General features: G+C 36.6%; 1 protein-coding gene across 1 annotated transcript in view; it reads left to right on the top strand.

Moving 5' to 3' along the window:
- aldh6a1 (aldehyde dehydrogenase 6 family, member A1) overlaps nucleotides 1-22,985 on the top strand; it is a 31,519-nt gene extending 8,534 nt beyond the window's left edge. Inside the window, exons 6-12 of the mRNA NM_001002374.2 lie at nucleotides 2,578-2,880; nucleotides 2,993-3,114; nucleotides 6,815-7,004; nucleotides 10,945-11,126; nucleotides 13,689-13,868; nucleotides 19,981-20,079; nucleotides 22,483-22,985. Coding sequence (NP_001002374.1) covers nucleotides 2,578-2,880; nucleotides 2,993-3,114; nucleotides 6,815-7,004; nucleotides 10,945-11,126; nucleotides 13,689-13,868; nucleotides 19,981-20,079; nucleotides 22,483-22,587 — 1,181 coding nt within the window. The 3' untranslated portion in view covers nucleotides 22,588-22,985. The remainder of the gene's footprint in view (nucleotides 1-2,577; nucleotides 2,881-2,992; nucleotides 3,115-6,814; nucleotides 7,005-10,944; nucleotides 11,127-13,688; nucleotides 13,869-19,980; nucleotides 20,080-22,482) is intronic.
- Nucleotides 22,986-23,304: the final 319 nt, after the last annotated feature.

The following is a 23,304-nucleotide window of genomic DNA, read 5'->3' as shown; positions in this document are numbered from 1 at the left end:
TGCATATTTCCTCAGGGTATCTAAAATTGTGTTTGTTTATTTTTGAGCATATGCATTTAGATGTTCCTTTGGTCACAACCCATGAAAAAAGGCTGAATTAAAGTTCAGTCATTCCTTTTATTTTATCCAGCAGAATTCAACAAACCAATACAAAAACCCTTTCTCCAGAAGTTAGGACGTCTTAGAACTTTTGGTTATCCACCTGACTCATCTGCACTAGTAATAATTATAAGAAATGTTTTAACAAATGAGACTGTGATCTCAGATTTTCCTGTTATGATTAATTGCTGATGCTGTTATCACTGTATATGGTATTATCACAATATTGACCTAATCTACTAATATGCTATTTTAACAAATAATATAAACAAAAATATAATACTTAGTGTATTGTTCTATTGCAGCAGTTCCCAAACTGGGGTGCATGCACCCCTAAAGTGCGCAGTCTGACCACTAGGGGTGCGTGAGAGAATGTTTGTTATGGCAGAAAATGTATCTTTTATTATTCTTATGCATTTATCTTAGGTAAACTTCACGTCATATTTTTGCTTACTCATTTACCTCGCAATTTCTCATTTGCATCACAAAAGCCCAATCCTTTCACTGTAGGCTCTAACAATAACGAGGATAACGAATGAGGTGAAGAGGCGCAGGCGGGAACAGGGAAATCCAGCGGAGATGTACTGATGAAGAGAATTAGGCCTAACCTACACTCTCAGAAATGAAGGTACACAAGCCGTCACTGGGGTAATACCTTTTCAAAAGGTACACATTTGTAGTTAAAGGGTCCATATTGGTACCACAAAAGTATATGAAGGGTTCAGATGCAAAAAACCTGTAAGTGCCATCTCAAATTTCCATTAAAAAATGAAGATTTTCCTCAACCTGCTTTGTTTATGTCAAGATATTTAACTTTAAAGACCAGGAAAAGGACTTATTCTTTGCTATAAAAGTGAAATTACTGAACCTACACACAGGAGCCTGATAAAAATGCTCATTTTAGAGGAAAATTTCAGACGGCATTTAGAGTTTTTGCATCTGAACGCTTCATATATTAGTACTTAAAAATTTTAAGAGGAACACTTTTGTACTTTTAAGGTACTAATATGTACCCTTGAGGTATTAATATGGACCTTTTAGGTACAAATGTGTACCTTTTGAAAAGGTACTACCCCAGTGACAGCTTGCGTACCTTTATTTCTGAGAGTGTAGAGAGTGAGAAAATGTCAATGTCAGTTACATTGGTTTCAGGTTTACATGGATTGGAGATGCAGAAAATCCAAATCTGCAATGCGTAGTCTGTGGTGAGGTTTTAGTTAACAGCCTCATATATGGTCCGGCACTTACAAACAATACACAGCCACTTACAAGACTTTAAGTTTTTTTTTCTCCAAGGGAAATTGTAGAAACTGCACTAGAAGAAAAAAAAAAGCAGTAGTTTTCATCTGAAAATTTGCACCATCGGTTTCCTGGGTACACTGCAGCATCCATCGAGAAACTCTAGCGATGGAAAAACATGCCAGATGAACTTTTTGTCTGTACTTAATGATGCTGTGAAAATTGTTGACTTCATAAAAGCTCGTCCATTTAATTCATGCATTTTATTATTTTAGTTTTAATCACGTTTACAAAAAAATATGTGTATTTAGTTAATGTACTTAAAAATGTGGGGTTTAATCAGAGAAAGGGGTGCTTGATGGGTGTCAAATATTAGAAAGGGGTGCACACAGCAAAAAGCTTGGGAACCACTGCTCTATTGTATATTCAGAGTAATAAACAAATGTTTTAAATGCATTACATTACTAAAGGATTCAAAAATGCAGTAGATGACACTTTAAAATGAAATCTAATTAGTAATTGTTAATGCATTTAAAATCAAAAGTGAGAAGTAGCCATATTTTTATTGTAATATGTTATAAACTCCATTTAATTACACAATTTTTACTTGTATTACACATTAAGAAAATAGCATCACCTTAGAATAATTAATGCTTTTGTAGTTGTCATTACCTCCATATTAGACAACAAACAAAAATGGCGAGCAGGAATTGTGTGTTAGGGTGTAAAAACTCTCCCAAAACCATATTCCCGATCTTTCTGAATGAAATGCCTACTTTAATACATTCAATCAGCTCGTAGTAAAAAAAGATAAATAAATAAATAAACGGGCCACGCCCACTGTTTTCTCATTTAATATTCAGTTTTCTCTAAGAACTGTCACAATATGGAAAAAAGTCTCAGTTTCTGGTTCATACTTTAAAGCATCAACCTTTCTCTATTTACTACTCGCTACTCTTTGAAGGTCTACTATTTTCTTATACTTTTGGTATTTACAACATATACTTTTATTTTTTGGTACATTTACTTGCGTATGATTTTTTTTAGTACTCTTTAAACCACTACATGTGTACTACAGTGGCATTTCCTGTTTGATTGAGACGTTAAACATTAGGTTGAAACGAACCCAGGAATTAGTTTTAGTGCTACAGGTTGGATTTTGCTGTGTTTGACGTTAGGGCCTATAAAGTCTGCCCCGTAACAGTCTGTATTGACTCTGCTTGTTTGTTGATCTTGTAGAGGTGGTCGAGCACACCTGCAGCATCACATCCCTGATGCTGGGCGAGACCCTTCCCTCACTCACCAAAGACATGGACACATACACATACCGGCTGCCCATTGGCGTGTGCGCGGGCATCGCTCCCTTCAACTTCCCTGCCATGATTCCTCTGTGGATGTTCCCAATGGGCATGGTGTGCGGAAACACCTATTTATTGAAGCCTTCAGAGCGGGTGCCCGGCTGCACCATGATGCTGGCCAAACTGCTGCAGGACGCCGGCGCTCCAGACGGAACATTAAACATAATTCACGGACAGCATGACGGTATGGAAAATTACACAATCAAAAGGGCTGTAAATGTTTTTGGATGCTTTACAATCCAGATTACAGATATGTCAGTTGATTTGTGTATCTCTGTGTGTGTGTGTTATTACAGCTGTAAACTTCATCTGCGACCATCCTGCCATCAGAGCCATCAGTTTCGTAGGCTCCAACCAGGCTGGCGAGTACATCTATGAAAGGGGTTCCAAAAATGGCAAGAGAGTCCAGAGCAACATGGTTGGTTTAGAAAATCAAGATAATTGCCTTTTACAGAAAACATTGAAGAGAGAGTTAAAAAAACAAAAACGCCTGTTCAGTTATGATCCTCCTGATTCAATTTAAGTTCTCTAAATTTAAAGGTATAGTCTACTCAAACATTCTTATTCCCCCAAACCTATGAAACATGATCTCTTTTTATCCACATTTTAACTATTACCCCCCCCCCCCCCCAGCTAGAATAAAAGCAGTTTTAAATTTTTTTAAACACCATTTTAGGATTAATATTATTATCACTTTTAATCTATTTTGTTACAACTATCTACAGAACAAACCAACATTACACAATGTCTTGCCTAATTACTCTGACCTGCCTAGTTAACCTAATTAACCTAGTTAAACCTTTAAATGTCACTTTAGGCTGTATACAAGTGTCTTGAAAAATATCTAGTCAAATATTATTTACTGTCTTCATGGTAAAGGTAAGATAAATCAGTTATTAGAAATGAGTTATTTTAACTATTATGTTTAGAAATGTGTTGGAAGAAATCTTCTCTCCGTGAAACAGAAATTGGGGAAAAAAATAAACAAGGGGATCTAATAATTTAGGGGGGCTAATAATTCTGAATTCTAAGGGAACCATTTCCCTAATAATATTGTGCCATCCTTTTAAAAGTGCAGTAGGTGATCTGCGACAATGCAAACTGGCTTGTATAAATCTCTGAAACTCAGTCCCACCTCTGCCGTTCAAAGCCACGCCTCCTGAAATACAAACCATGTACCATGCACTAAAGATGACGGCAGAACCCTTAAGGCTGATTTATACGTCTGCGTCAAGCGCACGCGTATGCTACGGCACTGAAGCATAGCCCTACGACGTGGCCGTCGGCGTCGCTGACGTGCACCTCTCAAAAAATGTAACTACACGTCGCAATGACGCGTAGCGCAAGCTCCGTGATTGGTCGGCTTGGTAGCGCTGACGAGTCTGGGCGGGACTGAGAGCCCCGCGAGCCCAATGGAGCGATTGTTTACAAGTGTGGAGTCCCGCGAAGGAGCTCCTGATGGAAAGTTTTGTTTTGTGTTTACCTCATAGTTAAAGTTGTTGCACGTCCGCCGGTTCCTGCCTCAAAATGAGCGAGTTTGAGCCACTTGTACATCCCGGAAGCGTTCAGAAAGAACAAAACACAGGCGAAGAAACTCGACACAGAGACACATTAACATCTCACTGCCAACTAGCGTTTTGGAAGTGTTAGTGCAGACCAACAGAGACAGCACGCAGAAGTATAAATGCACAGCTACGCGCGTTACATGCGCCGTGGGTTACACCGGTCACTTGACGCAGAAGTATAAACCAGGCTTCACTCAGGACTAGTGCTAAGCTGGTGGTGTGCAAGAATTACACTCATTACTAAGCCATACTTACTTACATCCTATTTCAGAGCGAATATTCAGAGTAGCATGGTAAACAAGCGCATGGTGAGTGCTTCACAGGTCGTCAATGTTTAAAAAGGAACCAATGTGAATATAAAAGCAACTTCAGCTCAGTAAAGCAGGCTAGGGGAATAGCGCTATTTACTGATGTTTTGTTGTTAAACTGAATAAAAATCTACATTACCGATGCTGTAAAAGGCCCTTATAAATATAATCGCATTAATCTATCATGAGATTTCATTGACTGAACAACACTTCTGTGCATATTACCCATTCATAACACAACACACTCTACATCAGCTCTGCCTGACTATAATAGTTTTAAAACAGAACATTACATGTCTAACAGATATACATCAGCCATGATGTCATCCTTCCTCCAGCGTGCAAAAGTCACTCCAATATTGATTTAGGGTCTTAAAAAGTTTTGATTCAGCATGTTTTTGCCACTTACGTTCTCTCTCTCACTCTCTCTTGATCCTGCAGCACGTATACGCACAAACGGCGGATCTGCGTGTAAACGGCTGCGCATTAGTTCAAATCTGCATTTGCTGACAGACAGTTTGAGCTACTTATCGGAATTATGGGAGGTGTCAGCCCGACACTATTTTAATTGCTTGAACATTTTTTAGTTTTATGCCTTACCCAGAATATAAAAATACATATAAACACATTTAGATCATTTACTGTAATCATTACTATTGGACTGTAAAGAGACTTTTAATCAGCACAACAACAAATGTTTCTGAAGACAATCACCTACTGCATGTTTAAGGATAGGGGTTTGTCACTGATCCGGTTTATCAGAATTTTTTTTTCTGGCATGAGAGATGATATTAATCTTAAACTTTTAATCTTCAAAAATATCTAAATTTCATCCAAATTCATTTAGAGAAATCCCCCCCCCCCCCCCCAAAAAAAAATATATATATATATCCAAAAATAAAGGAATTTTTGAGTTTATTTGAATCCGTTTAGTCAAAGTTTTGTGTTATAATCAACACATTTAAATGAGGTTTTTAGTTACACATAAGGTTGAAAATAAAAGCATGAATAAATCAGCATAAACATAGCTTTGTATGTACTTTGTGTTCAATTAACAACAGTCTGCAATGACATTGACAATGAGCGATTAAAGACAGAAATGTCTTTTTTGGAGGAAATTATTTTTCATTATCTCTAAACTTGAACAGTCTGAAACAAATTCATGTCTGAAATTAAGTAACAAACCCTATGTATTTATTTTATTCCATGAAAGGTGAATTCATGAAGAAAATCCTTTCAACTGTTTAATGTAAAAAAAAAAAAAAAAAAAGATTATTAATGAAAAAATGATAATGACTTGAATAAGGAGTTTTAACAAAGATGTTGCTTATGTTACATTGGAACTTAGCAGTCAACAACAACAACATGGAATATAATGTAGTTTAATAGCCACATAAAGCATTTTAATGCAGATCTAAATTTGGGATTTTGATTGCTCACACACTTTTCATTATATACAGGATTTTCTTTAATTTCACTGAATGGAACCGTAAACTGCAATGCTACTAAACTACACTTCTAAACATTTTTTTTTTCACTGGCATTAACAAGCTACTTTTACCATCTCTAGCACCGCTCACAAGTGTCCATTTTTCAGCACAAATGATGACCAGATGGTGGCGTCATTTGGTTAGAAATAAATATGCACCATCTTTCCCTCCACACAGAAGCTGCATATCAGACTGATTTTAGGATTTGGGAAGGAAATTAGAGCTTATCTCCTTTAATCTGTGTTGCTTTGACAATTAAAAATTACACAATGAAAGGGGATGGACGGCAATTTTCGACATTGTGTAGATTAAATTAGTATCTCTGTAGTGATATGCTAAGTAACTGTTACTGGACTGTTAGTAGAATGACATTTACGTTGCTTTGTCAATGCTAATGCTAAAGGACTTTTGTAAAAATGTGTTATTCAGCCGTGAATTGGGATAAACTGTAGTATATCAGCTTGCAGTGTTTACATGTCATGTAATTAAGACTCAATCCAGCATATCCCAAGCTCTGCTCTTACTACAGTTAAGCTCCCTTTTTTGCTCTTCTACCATAGTTAACATCTTAGGTGTGGTGCTTATGAACTTCAATTTAGGATGCAAATCTTATGTCAGTCTAATGATTTTAAAAGTGGTAAACTGAGGTTTCACATCGTATTTTTATATCCTCGCTTGCCCATTTCCATTGATGTCTATCATTCCATTGATTCTAATGAAACTGCTTCATTAGAGTTTTGTCTTCTGTCCACCAGGGGGCGAAGAATCATGGCGTAATTATGCCTGATGCCAACAAGGAGAACACGCTGAACCAGCTGGTAGGTGCTGCGTTTGGAGCCGCAGGTCAGAGGTGTATGGCACTTTCCACTGCTATCCTCGTTGGAGAAGCCCGTGACTGGTTGCCTGAACTGGTTGAACGCGCAAAGAGTCTACGTGTCAATGCAGGTACTCAAAGGAAATTAGTCCCCTATTCTCCTATTTGCATATCTTCACTTTTTTTGGTCAGTGAATAATTTTACATTGACACCAATATTCTGATTTTAATACAATTAAGACAATTAAATTAAGATTTAATTAAATTCACAATTAAAAATGAGCAATGCAGTGGCGCAGTAGGTAGTGCTGTCGCCTCCCAGCAAGAAGGTCGCTGGTTTGAGCCTCGGCTGGGTCAGTTGGCGTTTCTGTGTGGAGTTTGCATGTTCTTCCTGCGTTCGCATGAGTTTCCTCCGGGTGCTCCGGTTTCCCCCAAAGACTTGCGGTACAGGTGAATTGGGTAGGCTAAATTGTCTGTGGCGAAGGAGTGTGAATGTTTCCCAGGCGGTTCATTCCGCTGTGGCAACCCTGGACTAATAAAGGGACTAAGCTGAAAAGAAAATGAATGAATGAATTAAAAATTAAACACCCAAAATCACATATGGTGCCATGATGAACACAAACTGTTGTTGTGTGAAATGCTGGAAGAAACTAGTATTGACTGCTGACGTAATGATGTTTATTGAATTATGTACTACAACATGTAAAACAGGAACACGAAAGGAATATTCAAAAAAGCAACCCCTTGGGCAGTTCATAACCTACAATTGATCAAATTTTTCCAGGTCAATTTTTTCAATTATTCCCTTCCGCATGTGCAGTCACATGCCCCCGCTCTGTTAATGCCGATTTATAGACGGGATATTATTTAGAAAAAATACTGCTTATTTTTTACTTTTGAAAAAAATTTAATATAATAAATTTTCTAAAAGCGCAAGTTATTTGTTTTTACTTTTTATGAGAAAAAGTGGCTGTTCGTTTTAAGCAAGGTGTGTTTTGGTTTTAACGTTAATGTACAATAAATAATCATAGACAGCAGAAAACGTGTTTCCTTCAATTATTTTAAGTAATGCACTTTTCATTCAAATAGCATTACTTGTAATATGTGAGCTTATTTACTGTAAAAAACTAACCAGTGAACTATGAGGACAAAAACATTGAATAAAAAAATACATAAAATAATCGTTCATTAATCGCAATCGAGTTAAAACATTCATATATTTTTTTTTAGCTTAGTCCCTTTATTAATCTGGGTTCACCAGTCGCCACAGTGGAATGAACCGCCAACTTATCCAGTATATGTTTTATGCAGCGGATGCCCTTCCAGCCGCAACCCATCACTAGCAAAAACCCACACACTCCCATTCACACACATACACTACGGACAATTTAGCCTATCCAGCTAAATTAAGCTAATATAAGCTCGAACTAGTGACCTCTCTGCTGTGAGGCGACAGTGCTACCCACTGCGCCACCGTGTCACCTTAAAATGTTTAATTTTGATTTTAGGCCAACTTGCCTAGCCCTATAAAGCCCTTAATCATATTATTGTCTCATTTAGAATAAGGGAAATAATTATATTACTGATGTCTATGTATACTAAAGATGCTAATTAAATTTATGGCCAAAACTGGAATAATCACATAAAAGAAGTGCGAATACAGCAACATTTCCATCCAGCGAGTAAAAGAGAACAAAATTGTCACTTTCTGATTAACTGGCGCCAAATATCAACAGTAAAAATGGAATTTACTGAGGTAGGAAAAAGCGGCGTGAATCTTTTCTTTATTTAAGTGTAAATGACCTCAGAAGACAATGCTGACACGTAATGAAAGCACGGTGGCGTCTGACGGTGTGAGACGCGGAGCGCAGACAATCTTAATTCTGAATGTGATTAATAATATAATAACACTAATACTGAAAGGGTTAAGGCATTTTGGTATGACCAAAACAACATTTCAGATGTTTTACAGTGTGCTCAGCGGCTGGTTTGTCCATTCACACACATTTTTATCATCACATGATCTCTTATAATCTCTTGTGATCTTAAAATCACATGACCGTTTTTAATGCGTATACTGGAATGTTCGGTAAATGTGTTTCCCTCGTAGTTTATGCACATCGTTTCTAACTTCTAAAAAGTTTATCCTACTCAGATAAGCGGAAATGTTTTTTATATGCACTTTTAGCATTTATGTGCACCATTCCATCAGCCATTTTTTCTCCATATCCAAAATGTGCATAAAACCAGGTAGATAGAAACACAGCTATTGAGATTATGCACTCAACTGACTAATCTACATGCATCTGATCAGCTACTGCGTTCGGAAGCTCAACAGAAATATTTAAATGCTCAGTGTGTCAAAAATATAAATTTAATGCAGCATGTAAAGCTGGGAATTGACAAATCATTCATTTTTACATTGCACTGTGTTCACAGCAGCCAGAATGGTTTGTTTAATTGTGATTATACACTTTTGCATTTTTGTAACAGCCCCCAGTTAAATTTGGAATCTGGGTAACAGTGGTATACCAGGAAGACCTAAAACGCATTCGTCACTTAACTATTTATTTTCATGTTATTGATTGAATAAAGTCTCCTTCCTGCCGTTTCTTTCTATGTGGCATTTCTCTAAATCCATGCATATTGCTTTATTCTTCTTTTTTTGGCGTGTTCGTGGGCCACCCATGCGTTCATGACCACACCTCTCCCTGAGCAACTTAAAGCATGTTCAGCTCACCCAGAGGAGAGACGCATTATTTGTCTTGGTCTTGCCGCAAAGCAGAAGCACATTTTGTGGTAAGAAGGGGACCAGAAATTATAAAGTATGGGCCGATCAAACAAAAAAAAAAGTCTGCCGATGAAAATTGTAATCAGAGAAACTAAACCACGGCAGCTATTCTGAAACCTTATAACGGCCCTCGAAGACAAATTGCCTTAGGGTATCTAAAAATGTGTGTGTGGCTGTGTTTTTTTCATGTATGTGTGTGCATATGCATTTGGATGTCAACGTTTGCCAATCCCTTTGGTCATAACCCTTTAAAAAAGGGTAGATTAAAGAACAGCCATCAGGATTCAACAAAACAATACACAGACTTTCTCTAGAAGTTATGATGTCTGAACTTTTGGTTAACCAACTGAACTGTCTTTCGGAAGAGAATCCACAGCTTTTTCTGCCAACTATCCAACTGACATTTCAGCAAATTACTGCTGTATCTTGATGGCGCTCTGAGGAACTAACACATGTATGTGGTGCTCCTATAATATCAGTCATTATTGTAATGAACTATAGTGTAAAGTTACATAGGCAAGGCAAGTTCATTTACATTTCATACACAGTGGGAATTTAAAGTGCTTTACTGCAGTGTTCTGGATGAGCTGCAACTGTCTGACTGTCTTTGGAAAGGCCAGTGAGGAGCCTGTTACAGTAATCCACTCTACTGCTGATGAAATCATAAACAATTTTCTCTCTGTCTTCACTGGAAACAAAGCATCTAATTCTTGCAGTGTTTTTCAGATGATAGTATGCTGATTTACTAACTGCTTTGACATGACTGTTGAAACTCAGATCTGAATCAAAGTCACACCAAGCTTCTTGACCTTATTTTTTGTTGTTTGATCCTTAGAGGCTGTTCCAATCACAATGACTTCAGTTTTCTCTTTGTTTAACTGAAGAAAGTTTTGGCACATCCAACTGTTAATTTTATCAATGCACTGGCAGAGAGTGTCAATAGCATATAAAGATTAAACATACATGCATAGTTTGATGACAATTAGTGAACTTCGATTTTGATGTTTGAGGGTAATAAATGTTGTTGTTATAATACTATAAAAGGTTTGAACATGTTTTGTAACGCAAGCTGTTCAGTTCAATTTTGCTTATGACAATTGCTGATGTGTGCGTAGCACATGAAAAGGAAAGTGAGGACCATGTTGTGTAAAAAGGTCTTTCCAGGGTGAGCGGGGGTTCATGTTTCATGCAATAAAGGAGATCAGAAAATGTTGTTGTCATTTAGTAACGCACTTCTTGTATTCTAAATCATGCGTTTCTGTTGTTGTTTGATTTGTAAGGTGACCAGCCTGGAGCCGATGTGGGACCCCTCATCTCACCTCAGGCCAAAGAACGCGTGAACAGCCTCATTCAGAGCGGAGTGGATGAAGGAGCCAAGGTGCTGCTTGATGGCAGGAATGTGAAGGTCAAGGGTTACGAAAACGGAAACTTTGTTGGACCAACCATCATCAGTAACGTTACGGTAATAAAGATACTACAGCAGTGTGTCTACCACATCCTCACCCTCATGTCATTTCAAGCCTGTTTCACCTTGTGTGGGGATGTTTTCATTCACCCTGGGTGAGTTTGAGTCTTAATTTGGCCTCAACTTTCTCTGTGTTATAGCAAAGGGAATGGTTTTGGCGACAAATTATTCTGACGCTTATTCTGGAAAAATGCTTTGAAATTTTTAAAAAATTCAACACTCTGGGCAAATTGACTACACTTTTGTTATGTTGGTGGCTGTTTTTGCCTCATTGGCTTCCTTTATAATAATGTTTTTTTGAGTGCAAAGAATTGGGTAATTATGGGTGACCAATATTTTAGACATATTATGGTCATACGGTCATACGGTCACACATGAAACGACTGACCCGGAGTTATTGTCAACAACAGGTAAAATCCTGGTTTATCTTGTTTCACATTTCTTATTGCTCATAATTTAAGCAGGGTTTATAATTAATCTTGTATATTTAAATGCTGATGAGTCAAACTGTATACTCCTAAACCCTGGTTTAATGTCAGGATTTACAGATTTTTGGAGTCTGTGTCATTGATTGGGTGAATACAGTATGCCACCTGTGTACATAAAGGTTTTAGTGTTGTGTATCTTTGTATTATATATTGTTGAATATTATTAACGTTTTTTTAAAGAGTGCCATTAGCTTTCTTCTTGACTTACAAGTGGGCGCAGCCATTGGAATCTTTTTGGCTTGAGACGTCCGGTCTCTTTCACTTCCATTAATTTTTAGATGTTAAAAACAACTCATTTTGCTGCTTGATGTTGCAAACTGAGATTTTCTTACTATATTACTCTACTTTTTCCTGTATAGTCATAAACACTCTTGTTTCCTGTCGTTTGTTATTCCTAGTTATTTCTCATCAGAAACTGAATCAGAAGTTCTAAAGCAATCACAAAAACCAGGGCACCTCCACACTGAAGATTAGGATTGACACAAACAGCAAAAAAGTTAAAGTACATGAGGCTAGATTGACACATTGTAGAAATGTAGTCAAAATTGGAAAAGTTTTTAAAAAGTTTCACGTCTACACAAAAATATTTTCAAAACAATTTTGTTTACACATCTACACGAAAACTGTCACTTTGATTTACATCATTAATAGTTGAAACCTTGTTCGTAGGGAAGTGCAGATTAGCTTTTTTGTGGGAATGTAAACAATGTGTCTTTGCTGTTGGTTGTAATATTGGTGAAGCAAATCTACACTGAAGAAAGAGCGTTAGCAAACCTCTTGAGCCGCAGCAACACTGAATTGATGTGCTCTACCATTATGTTTGTTTGTCCTTGGCTTTATAATTAAAAATGTGTAGGCTATTATTGGGGCTGGGCTGTTAATCGAAAATCCGATTTCGATTTTGGCTTCTAACGATTATGAAAAGCCATTAATCGAGATAAACGATTATTGCATCATATACAACCCCCTTTCCAGTTGCACACATTTGTTGCTCTTAAAAGCACGAAAGACTGAATGCTTCTGTGTGTGTGTGTGTGTGTGTGTTTGTGTGTGTGTGCGCGTGTGTGTGCGTGTGTGTGTGTGTTTTTGTGTGTGTGTGTGCGGCACGCACACAGTCAGACGTATGTGGTCAGCATTCGGTCTCATTCGCACTCTGAGACGAGGAGAGCGCACACATCTAAAGTCATTAACGTAATCGCTTTAATGGTCAAATATGTGTAAAGGCATATGTGCTCTCCTGAATATTAGCGACCCATTTCCTCACCAATTTCGGTTTAATGGAAAGAAGAGTTTTTTTTCAATTTATTTCTAAACAAAATAGTTTTAATCACTCATTTGTAATAACTTATTTCTTTTATCTTTGCTAAGATGACAGTACATAATATGTTACTAGCCATTTTTCAATATACAAGCATTCAGATTCAAAGTGCGATTCAAAGGCTTAATTGAGGTAATTAGGCAGTTCATTGTATAACAATAGTTTCTTCTGCATACAGTCAAAAAATATATTACTTAAGGGGGCTAATAATATTGACCTTAAAATGGCTTTAAAAAAAAACTAAAAACTGCTTTTATTCTAGCCGGAAAAATATTATAGGAAATACTGTTAAAATTCATTGCTCTGTTAAACATCCTTTGGAAAATATTTATTCAAATAAAATCCTCAGGAGCGCTAATCATTTCGACTTGAACTAATAATCGTTTTGAATAATCGTGATTACAATTATGATCAAAATGATCATGATTATGATTTTTCCCAAAAATCAAGCAGCCCTAGCTATTGTGCATTTCTGCATCCCTAACATGTACTGTAGTACACACACGCATTTTATATTGGGTGTTCACACAGAAATGATAGTAGTGACAAACCTGCACTTTGAAAACCCTCTTCAAAACTATAAATTTATGAATTTTCAGTCTTCAAAACACTGTTGTTGTTATGTAAACAAAAAAAAAGTAAACAAAAAGTTTGTTTTGGCTGAAAACGTTCCCATGTAAATGGCACCATGTCAGTGTAACTCAATGGTCATGTAATGGTTTATACCTGTTGTTTGTCTAACTTAAATTTTAGCCGGAGATGACGTGCTATAAGGAGGAGATTTTTGGACCGGTGTTGGTGGTTCTGGAGGCTGACAGCCTGGATGAGGCCATCAAAATAGTCAACAAGAACCCATACGGCAATGGAACTGCCATCTTCACCACCAATGGTGCCGCAGCACGTAAATACTCCCACGAAGTGGATGTTGGACAGGTGAGATTTCCCTTTGGTGTCTGTGTTTTTAAAGTGTTTTAATTTGTTCTGGGTTTATGAATCCCATTCTTAATTGATATGAGAGCTTATTGAGAAACATTTAGGGCTCTATTTTGACGGTCCATGCGCAAAGTGCAGGGCGCAAACGCTTTCAGGGCATGTCAGAATTCATACTTGCTATTTAAGAACGGGAAAATCCGTTTTGCGCCATGGCGCATGGTCTAAAAGGGTTGAGTTTATTTTCCTAATGAGTTATAGGTGTGTTTTGAGAATAAACCAATCAGAGTCTCATCTCCCATTCCCTTTAAGAGCCAGCTGCGTCGCGTCATGAGCGCATTCGCTATTTACATGACGTAAAGTAAGTTCACTTTCGCTTTTGCTCTCGTAGATAGGGAAGCCTTTAAGCACAAACATCAATTAGCCTATAAATAATTAATTTTGTTCGTTAAGCGCAAATATTTGTTTCAAAACTATTTCTAAATTCAGTTCTAATTTTCAGCAAACGAATAAATTAACATTGATAACGAAGTGTGTTCAAAAAAACTGAGTTATTTCCAAATACAACTGCTATGCCCCATATGGTCTAAAACCTGACAGGTGGACAAATCTAAGCTTGTTTTTAATAAAACAAATATAAACATAGATATAATAAATAATACCGCTAATAATAATAACATTATACAAAAGCAAATTTTTATGAATGAACTAAAAACACCTCCCGAGATGAAGAAAGTATGAAGGCAGTGGTTTTTAAATTCATGTAGGCTAGAAATTAATATGTTTTTTAACACTTTAATCATTTATATTTATATCCCATATATATCCTTATTATATATATCCTTAATATATGATATCTTTTTCATATGTAAAGATATTTGCGTATTGCTCTGCATCTTGTTTGTAGTGTGTAAGCCAGGCACACTTTGCGCCAAACAATAGACCGACTTTGTTCTGGTCTAAAGAAGACTATTTACAGTTTCTCAAAATAGCAACGCGCCAAAACACGCCTGCTTTTTTAGACCAGAACGCCTATAGGCGCATATATGAGCGCAAATGCATTTGCTATTTAAACAGTGTGGCGCAACACCTCAAAATAACCCTTGCACCAAGGTGAAAGTAGCAAATAGCAATTGCATTGCGTCTTGCGCCACATTGCGCCGGGTGTATGATAGGGCCCTTAGAGTTTACAGTTTGTTTGGTTGATTTGGTGCTTTATTGGCATTCAGGAAATGGGAATTTTTGTATCAGTAAAAGTAAAATTAAGAAATATTATAAGAAAAAGAATTGTACACTATCACTATCTGAAAATACACTAAACACACGCTTTATTAAGAAAGTATGTTCAACTGTTTGTTAATAAAAGTGAATCAGCAAAGCACATGGCATGAAATGTATGCATTAAGGTTAAGACTATGTTAAAGTACAAGCCAAGCATCAGAAAGATGATTTAAACGAATGTGCCATGGTTGTTGATGCCAGAAGGCGGCTCCAAGTATCGCAGAATGTGATATCTTGTGAAATGAACTTTCTCCAGGGTTTACAGAGTGTCTTAAAAAAAAAGAAAATATGCAGAAATCAGTAGTCAGTCCCATGCACAAAAATGGCTTGTTGATGTCAAAGAACAGCGGAGTCAGGCTGTTTCAAACAGATCGAAAGGAAGCAAGAGCTTTCATGAAGCCCATGTGTCGCTAACAAATCTGCACAAACTTTATGCTGTCAAGTCAGTTTGGACCAAAATCTTTGAGAAATGTTTTCAATACCTTGCTTAATCTATGACCAAAAAAAAGATATTAATTAAAGGCAAATTAGGCTAAAACCTTGCACTAGGAGAACTTTATGAAGTGTCCATAGAGTGTATACTGGTAATTCCTCTGTGAAAGTGCTAAAACATGCTCTATATGATGTGAGACGGGTGCATACAAGTGTCAGACCTTTCAGAGACCTTGGTCAGTCTGCGACTGGAAAACTCCCTCCTTATAGACGGTGTAGACATGCTGATGTTCACTTGTGTCATATTAGGCTCCTCTATATGTCATGTAGGCTCTTGACAAGAGTTGCAGGCACACCTCTAGAGTAAATATTAGAACGTGATGTAAATGAAATGTGTAAAATCCCCTTGGCGCCACTCCCTGACCGAAAGCCGGTTCAGATGGAAGTGTTGCCTCTTTAGCTGCCATATATAGCTCTTAGAGTAACACAAGCTCCCATTTAAATGTATGTTAAAACAGTCATTTCTTTCCATTTGGATGTACCTTGTTTGCCACAGCTTTGAAAACCATTCAAAATACAGCTGCCACCACAAAACATGCACACTACAAATAGTTCACAGCAAATATGTGCTTTTTGATCAAAACTATGCCAGAATGTTTTGCCGGCAAAGCCCGGAGTCTGAAATTAAAGTCAAAAGGGATCCCTTGCAACCTGTTGATCTTGGTGGCTGTGCAAAAACCTCCCCTTATTTACCCCGTTTGTTTGCCAGTGGCGAGAAGTTATGCCGTGTGTTTGCGATTCACATGCTGGAGAGCACGGCACAGGCCATGTGCTGAGCTGGCCTCTGAAACCCTGTGCACAACAACCTCCTTTTGCTTTTTTTTCCTCCATCCACTCCTTCACCAGTCACCTTCAGCCAGAAGGCTCAAATTGTTTAACCACATTTTTTTTATACATTTCAAGAAGCGCTGCCCGTTTCCAGCCTCACCCGCCCCAAAAACAAAATGTTTTGTTTAGTTATTCTCTACATGCATTACTTTTCTCGGCTGGTACACAAACAAATGATTGTGGCTTTCAGTTGTGTGTCGACTGCCTGTCCACACATATCCAGTAGAATGAGCTGATTGTTCCACACTCTCTGTATGCACTTGTTAAAGTTCAGCAGTTTTTAAAGCACTGATGTGCATGATATTCATTCTTATTTTTATTCCAGGCAGTTTTCTGTCTTTTAGTTTTATTCGCAACAAATTATTCTCAAGGATGCACCCCTCGAGATGTGTCATCTCATTTTCAAGGGGGTCCCTACATACAAGCTGAAATAAACATAACTACAGATAGCATCTGTAAGGATTTGAACATTTCGACTATTTGGTTGTATTAAGATAATATTGATGAATGAAGATGGAAACTACTAGAAAATTTTTAGTGTGCTTTTACACTTTGTTCGAATGCCTGGTCCAAACCCAATTCAATAGTCTCCCCTCGGCTTGTTTGTGTTCACATTGTCTTTTTTCCTTCTGAACCCTGGTACACTTGCATCATCAAACTGCTGTTTTCTGGACAGCTGTTGCTAGGTGATGGAAGACCACAAAAGCAAATCGCCAAAATGAAGATGTACGCATATCACGGCCGTTCTGTTTTTATTAAAACTTTTGGTTTTGTTATCATAAACCAAAATACAAAGAGCCACTTCCGTCTGTCCGCCACAAAAAAATATATTAAAAACATTCAGAACATCACGCGATGTCTGCAGAGGTCGTTTTTGGTGGAGACAAGCAGACATTATCAAGTCAATCCCGCTTGTCACCAAGGTAGATGATACACAGACATATACACACACATAAATGAACGTTATGAAAACGAAACATTGTTGGTGGTTCACTTCCATTATTTGGTACAATTACATTCATATCAGAAGTGAACCAGAGCAGAGTTCGCACTAACCGTACCCCAGACCACCTCTTTCAGGCAGACTCGGTTATGGTTCATGGGTGCACACCAGAGCTCAGAAGACAACGTTCACACTAGCTAAACGTACCGTGCTCACATCAAATGAACCCGTGTGTAGACATATGGTGCTTTTACAATGGCACCATTGCTTTCATTTAGATTAGCTGCATTTACACCTTGCATTTATTTTATATTGTTAAAAACCCAAACTTTTGACCTTTAAAATGAGAAATGATCTCATTAGAAGATTATTATTATTTATGTGTATATTAATTATAATGTTTTATAGGATATTGGGTGTTTTATTGTTATTCTTTATAATCAGAATGATATAATTGGATCTTCCAGTGAAACCAATTTTTCCTGGTGTGCAAAACATTTCCAGTCATTTACAATATTTAGGTGATTATAAAGTATTTCCTTTGGGCATTTTAAAATGTTTACTGAAAAACCAATTCCCTTTCACACAGACCCAAAAAAACATCTAATATAATTCCAAAAGGCAACTGACTGTGTAAAGAAACATTAAACAAAACAAAAATATAATGTATATGCCGAGTTCAGCGGCTAATTAGCCAGAATCAGCTGAGGTGTCGATACAGCAACCAGCAAGTCCTAGCTGTCACTCAAATGGCCACGCCCTTAATTATGCAAACTTAATATAACTTAATAAAAAAACTGAAAGGATGAGTTAAGAAAAAATTCACCACCCTCACAGTTGTCGTGAAGGGTAATATTAACTATTGTATATGCACCAAAACCATCTTTTGTACCAGGCTGTAACCATAAGTATATCAGCTGTAAAATTTGCCAATTTATCATGCATTCAGAAATCATTTGGATTTCCTGGAGCTAGTCCCCAAAAGAGATTCGATGAATTGCAGTTTTAGTTACTTCTGTATTTGCTTCCTGAGAGAGAGCGGAACGTTGCCGCTTGATTAAGTTGACGTATGAAACAATGTTTCTGAGTCCTAGCCGCTGCTCATTTAAACTGAGATAATATTTGTTTATGACCACTTCAGTCATGTCACACATTAAAGTGAATTTTATATAAAATCATGGTGTACAAAGCAGTCTCTGAACACAGACATCAATATCTGAAAAAAATTATAAAAAATTAATCACTTTCTGGCCCTCAGATATGAGGCACGGATATATAAAATGCAATCGTGATTTTCTAAAGCATTACTTCGGTTTGTCAACTTTAATAATACCGTTTGTTGGGTCTCCCTATATAGTTTGATATAGCGCTAGGACCCGGAAGCCGCTTTGCAGGATGTCACACTTAACAAGCAGACAGTCCTGTAGTCAAGTATTGTATACATATGACAAACATTTTCACGAAATCACATTTTTGTAGTTTACACAATTGAATGGTATCGTCTTTATCTTAAAACTTTCAGGCCCCCTAAATGCTGCTTGCATGTAAATGAATCGCCAACATACATAAAAGATCTGCCTAAACCTTAGCCATTTGAGAAAGAAATAATAAAAAATCAGCTCCAAGCTTGCATTCTTCTGCCTACATTCAATCAATAGCCAATAAACTATTTAAACTATATTAAAAAAAGTGGTAAAAATTCAATGTGTAATAAATCCAAAGTGCAATAATCTACAATTTGCTGCACTTCTACGACAAAAATGTTGTAGATGTGTATGATGGAGACAACAGTAAACACATGCTGAGCTTTGAATATCAGAACTTATGTTTGTGCATAATTCCTACTGGTGATATCAAACTATTTTCAAAAATACTAGCATGACTGTGTGTGTTTAGAATGAAATGAAGTTGGTCATTTTGTCCAAGAAATATCATTTTTCATCTTAAATATACTATGATAAAACATGATGCATAAATGTAGAATGTAAAAAAAAAAACAGATTCAGTGAAGCATGCATGTTAGACATTTGAAAAGATGAGTAATTGAGAGTTTGAAAGGCCGCAAAGTAGACGAAAGCCATGTCTAAAGAAAGAAACTAAATCCACTGAGATTATTCCCCTGTATTTGCTCACTATCTAGTAAAGGTTAACCCTAATTTTAAACAATAGCTTTGTTAAACTGTCCTATTTCTGGAGGTTAATTGCTAGATTGACATGGAAGCGCAATGGGCACACTCTTCATTACACACTGGAAAGGTTGAAGCTGCTCTTGTATGGTGAGATTTCTGAGTTTACATTGAGAGCAGGGAGACGAGCATGAAGCAGGCATCTGTAGAATTTACTAACCGTCTCTCCCACATGGTGTCTAGCCATGTGAGGAAAGCACACAGTTTTTTTTTTTTTTTTTTTTTTTTGCGGCAGACAGAAATGCGTTTGCGTTTGACGGGTTATGCTGTTGTCTTCACTGTCATCAGGGTGCGAGTGTGTCAAATACGTGAGATGCAGTGAACCCGAGGGCAAACGCCACTGACCTCTGAAACGTCTGCTAATGCCCTGTTGCTCCTTTTACAGATCGGAGTTAATGTACCGATCCCCGTCCCGCTGCCCATGTTCTCATTCACCGGTTCCAGAGGCTCCTTCAGGGGTGACACCAACTTCTATGGAAAGCAAGTAAGTATTGGTTACCATAGTGTACATCGGGATATTTTGTTGTGTGGAGCAGTTTTTTTTTTTAGACGCCCAAACACAAGTGTCATTTAAGAAAGATATGGATGTTCTAAATTAGAAGAATAAGTGCACATTATTGCAATAAGTGCACTGGTTTATTAATTTCTAATCTGCATCTCTCATGTGAAATGTGTCAAATGTAATTGTTTGACAAAATATTAAAGTAATATTTGAGCCAACAATGAAAACATGAAACCATATTCACTTTGGTGCAGTTGCTGATATTTCTAGGATCAAACAAATATGATGGTGTAAATGTTGAGGAATGTTCCTAAAAATGACTGACATTTACATTTTAAGGGACTTAAAAGTGACGTTGTTTAGTCTTTAAATAATACTAACAATGTAAAAGTCTATAATAAATATATATATATATATATATATATATATATATATATATATATATATATATATATATATATATATATATATATATATTTATTGGGGAAAGTATTGAACACCTCCGTAAAAATTTATACAGTACATGCACATTTACAAGACTCCACTTAAACATCTGCATACAGCGGGGAAAATAAGTATTGAACATGTCATGTTTTTTCCTGGGTATAATATTTCTAAAAGAGATGTTGCTAAGGAAATAAACCACATTTAGGTAAAAACCCAAACAAAACAAACATAGAAATAAAACAAAACCAAAAATCAGAAAAATGTAGTTGTGTGTAATAACAGTGGAATGACAGAAGGAGAAAACACTGGACTACTGAAACGTGTTAATCGCTTTATTTAAAAGGCTTTTTTTTTGTGACGGAAGCTTAAAGACGTCTCTCATATGGTAAATAAAGGTGGGAGTTTCTCAGACTTCAACAGAGTGTACAAATCTTGATGGTTCCGTGTGTCTCGTCTATCAAATCTGATCTTTATTTTGTATTTTCTATTGAATTCAAGTCAGGTCACTGGCTGAGCCATTCTCCAACTTGATATTCTTTCTCTGAAAGCATTTGAGAGTTTCCTCGGCTGTGTTTTGGATCATCGTCTTTTCTACAATGTTCAGTCTAGTTTCATCTTCATCACCCTGCTAATGTAAATGTTGGACTGAAGCAGCTGTTATTCATTTACACCGAGGAAGGGCACAGGGTTGCTGAATGACTTCTGAGAGATTTCAGCTGCTGTCTGTGCTTTCCATTCCTTTCTACAGCTCCCTTTCTTCATGTGTTCAATACTTTCCCCCCGTGTCATTTCATTTTATTACACAAACCAATTAATATCGTTTTCTTTACATACAGTTGAAGTCAGAATTATTAGCCCCCCTGTATTATTAGCGCCCCTGTTTATTTTTTTCCCAATTTCTGTTTAATGGAGGGAAGATTGTTTCAGCACATTTCTAATCATAATAGTTTTAAAAACTTAGTTCTAATAACAGATTTATTTTCTCTTTGTCATGATGACAGTAAACAATATTTGACTAGATATTTTTCAAGACACTTCTATACAGCTTAAAGTGACATTTAAAGGTTTAACTAGGTTAATAAGGTGAACTAGGCAGGTTAGGGTAATTTAATAGTTATTGTATGATGATGGTTTGTTCTGTAGACTATCGGGAAAAAAAATTAGCTTAATTATCAGACATACTGTAAAAATGTCCTTGCTCTGTTAAACATCATTTGGGAAATATTTAAAAAAGAAAATAAAAATCAAAAGGGGGCTAATAATTCTGACTTCAACTGTATATAGATTTCGCTGATCGTTTCTTAGAAAAATGGTGATGTGTTCAATACTTCTTTGCCCCCACTGTAAATTAAAGCTTTTTTTAATATATTTGTAAAGTATATTAGCTAATATACAAAATAGAAGATTGAGATCAAATAATTAGAAACCTGCTTATCAAATACAATACACTAGCCTTTTTTAGATAACCAGAGGTCTAAATTATTATAAAAGTAGAGCACTTGGCAAGAAAACACTTGTGTAAAAGACAGAAAGCATACTATGATACTACTGTACAGTTAAATGAGGATAAAAACGGGATTTCTCTCCGGGGAAAAACTGATTGGCCACATTGCATTTTCCCCAGATGACAAACGAACCAGAGTTTGAAATCTGGTCACATTTTACCATGGTCCATTTGGTTTACCATTTGAATGTTTTGCTCCAGTGTTTAACTGTAAAAAGATTTGTTTTGGTATGAAATTGTCAGCTGTAGTTTGTCAGAAAACAATGACTGACATGTTTTTTAAGCAAGTGGTTTATTGGTCTCGCCAGCAATTTTGCCAGCCACCTGCCATTTCTCATGTGATGTCATTGTCGTTTTGGGAGGGTATTAACAAGGGATGACTAATCTTGAGTCATTGTTTAGTCTTAAGTGTTTTTCTATTCTTCCCATCGCAGGGCATTCAGTTCTACACACAGATCAAAACTATTACCTCACAGTGGAAGGCTGAAGATGCTACGCTCAAGTCCCCTGCTGTTACCATGCCAACAATGGGGCGTTAGCTTTTAATCACATGTATAAATTCCACCATCCATCTACAGGTTTTAACTACTGTACAGTTGTTTTCACAGCAATCTGATTTTCCAACGCAACATTCTTATTTGTAGCTAAATAATGTGATTTATCTTCTTTAAGAAAAAAAAAAACATTTAAATCAAACAAATGTAGCATTAATTGATTCAGACCAGGAAGTTTCAGTTTCATAATATAATGACTCCATCTTCACCACTAGGTTTACTGTGTGTTTTGATGAGCTAGAGTATCTACAACTTGTGGTCTCTTCTGAGTTGTTCAACTAGGAGTATCTCTATTCAATTTGAATGTGTGTATAAATATGCAACATTTGTGAACGGTTGTTGAAAAGTTCTGGACTGTTTGCCTCAATAAATATGACAATGAATTTTTTTCTTCCAATTTATTTTTATAGCACTAGAGTCAGTATTACTGTTTGTCCTACACACCCTTAAAGATAGTTCACCTACATATTTAAATTTTGTTAATTACTCACCCTCATGTCATTTTTAAACCCCTAGGACCTTCATGCATCTTCAGAACACAAATTTAGATATTTTATGCACTGTAAAACCCGATAAGTTAATCTAATTCAAACCATTTGAGGAAACCAATTGCATCAAAACATTTAAGTTCAAAAACTAATCCTTATGAGTACTTTGACCTTAATCCATTTGAGTAAGCCAAGGATTTTGAGCACAGTAAAA

Source organism: Danio rerio, chromosome 17 (assembly GCF_049306965.1).
Source record: "Danio rerio strain Tuebingen ecotype United States chromosome 17, GRCz12tu, whole genome shotgun sequence".
Taxonomy (NCBI): Eukaryota; Metazoa; Chordata; class Actinopteri; order Cypriniformes; family Danionidae; genus Danio; species Danio rerio.
The sequence above is the reverse complement of the archived record's forward strand: the minus strand, read 5'-3'. Positions and strand labels throughout refer to the sequence as shown.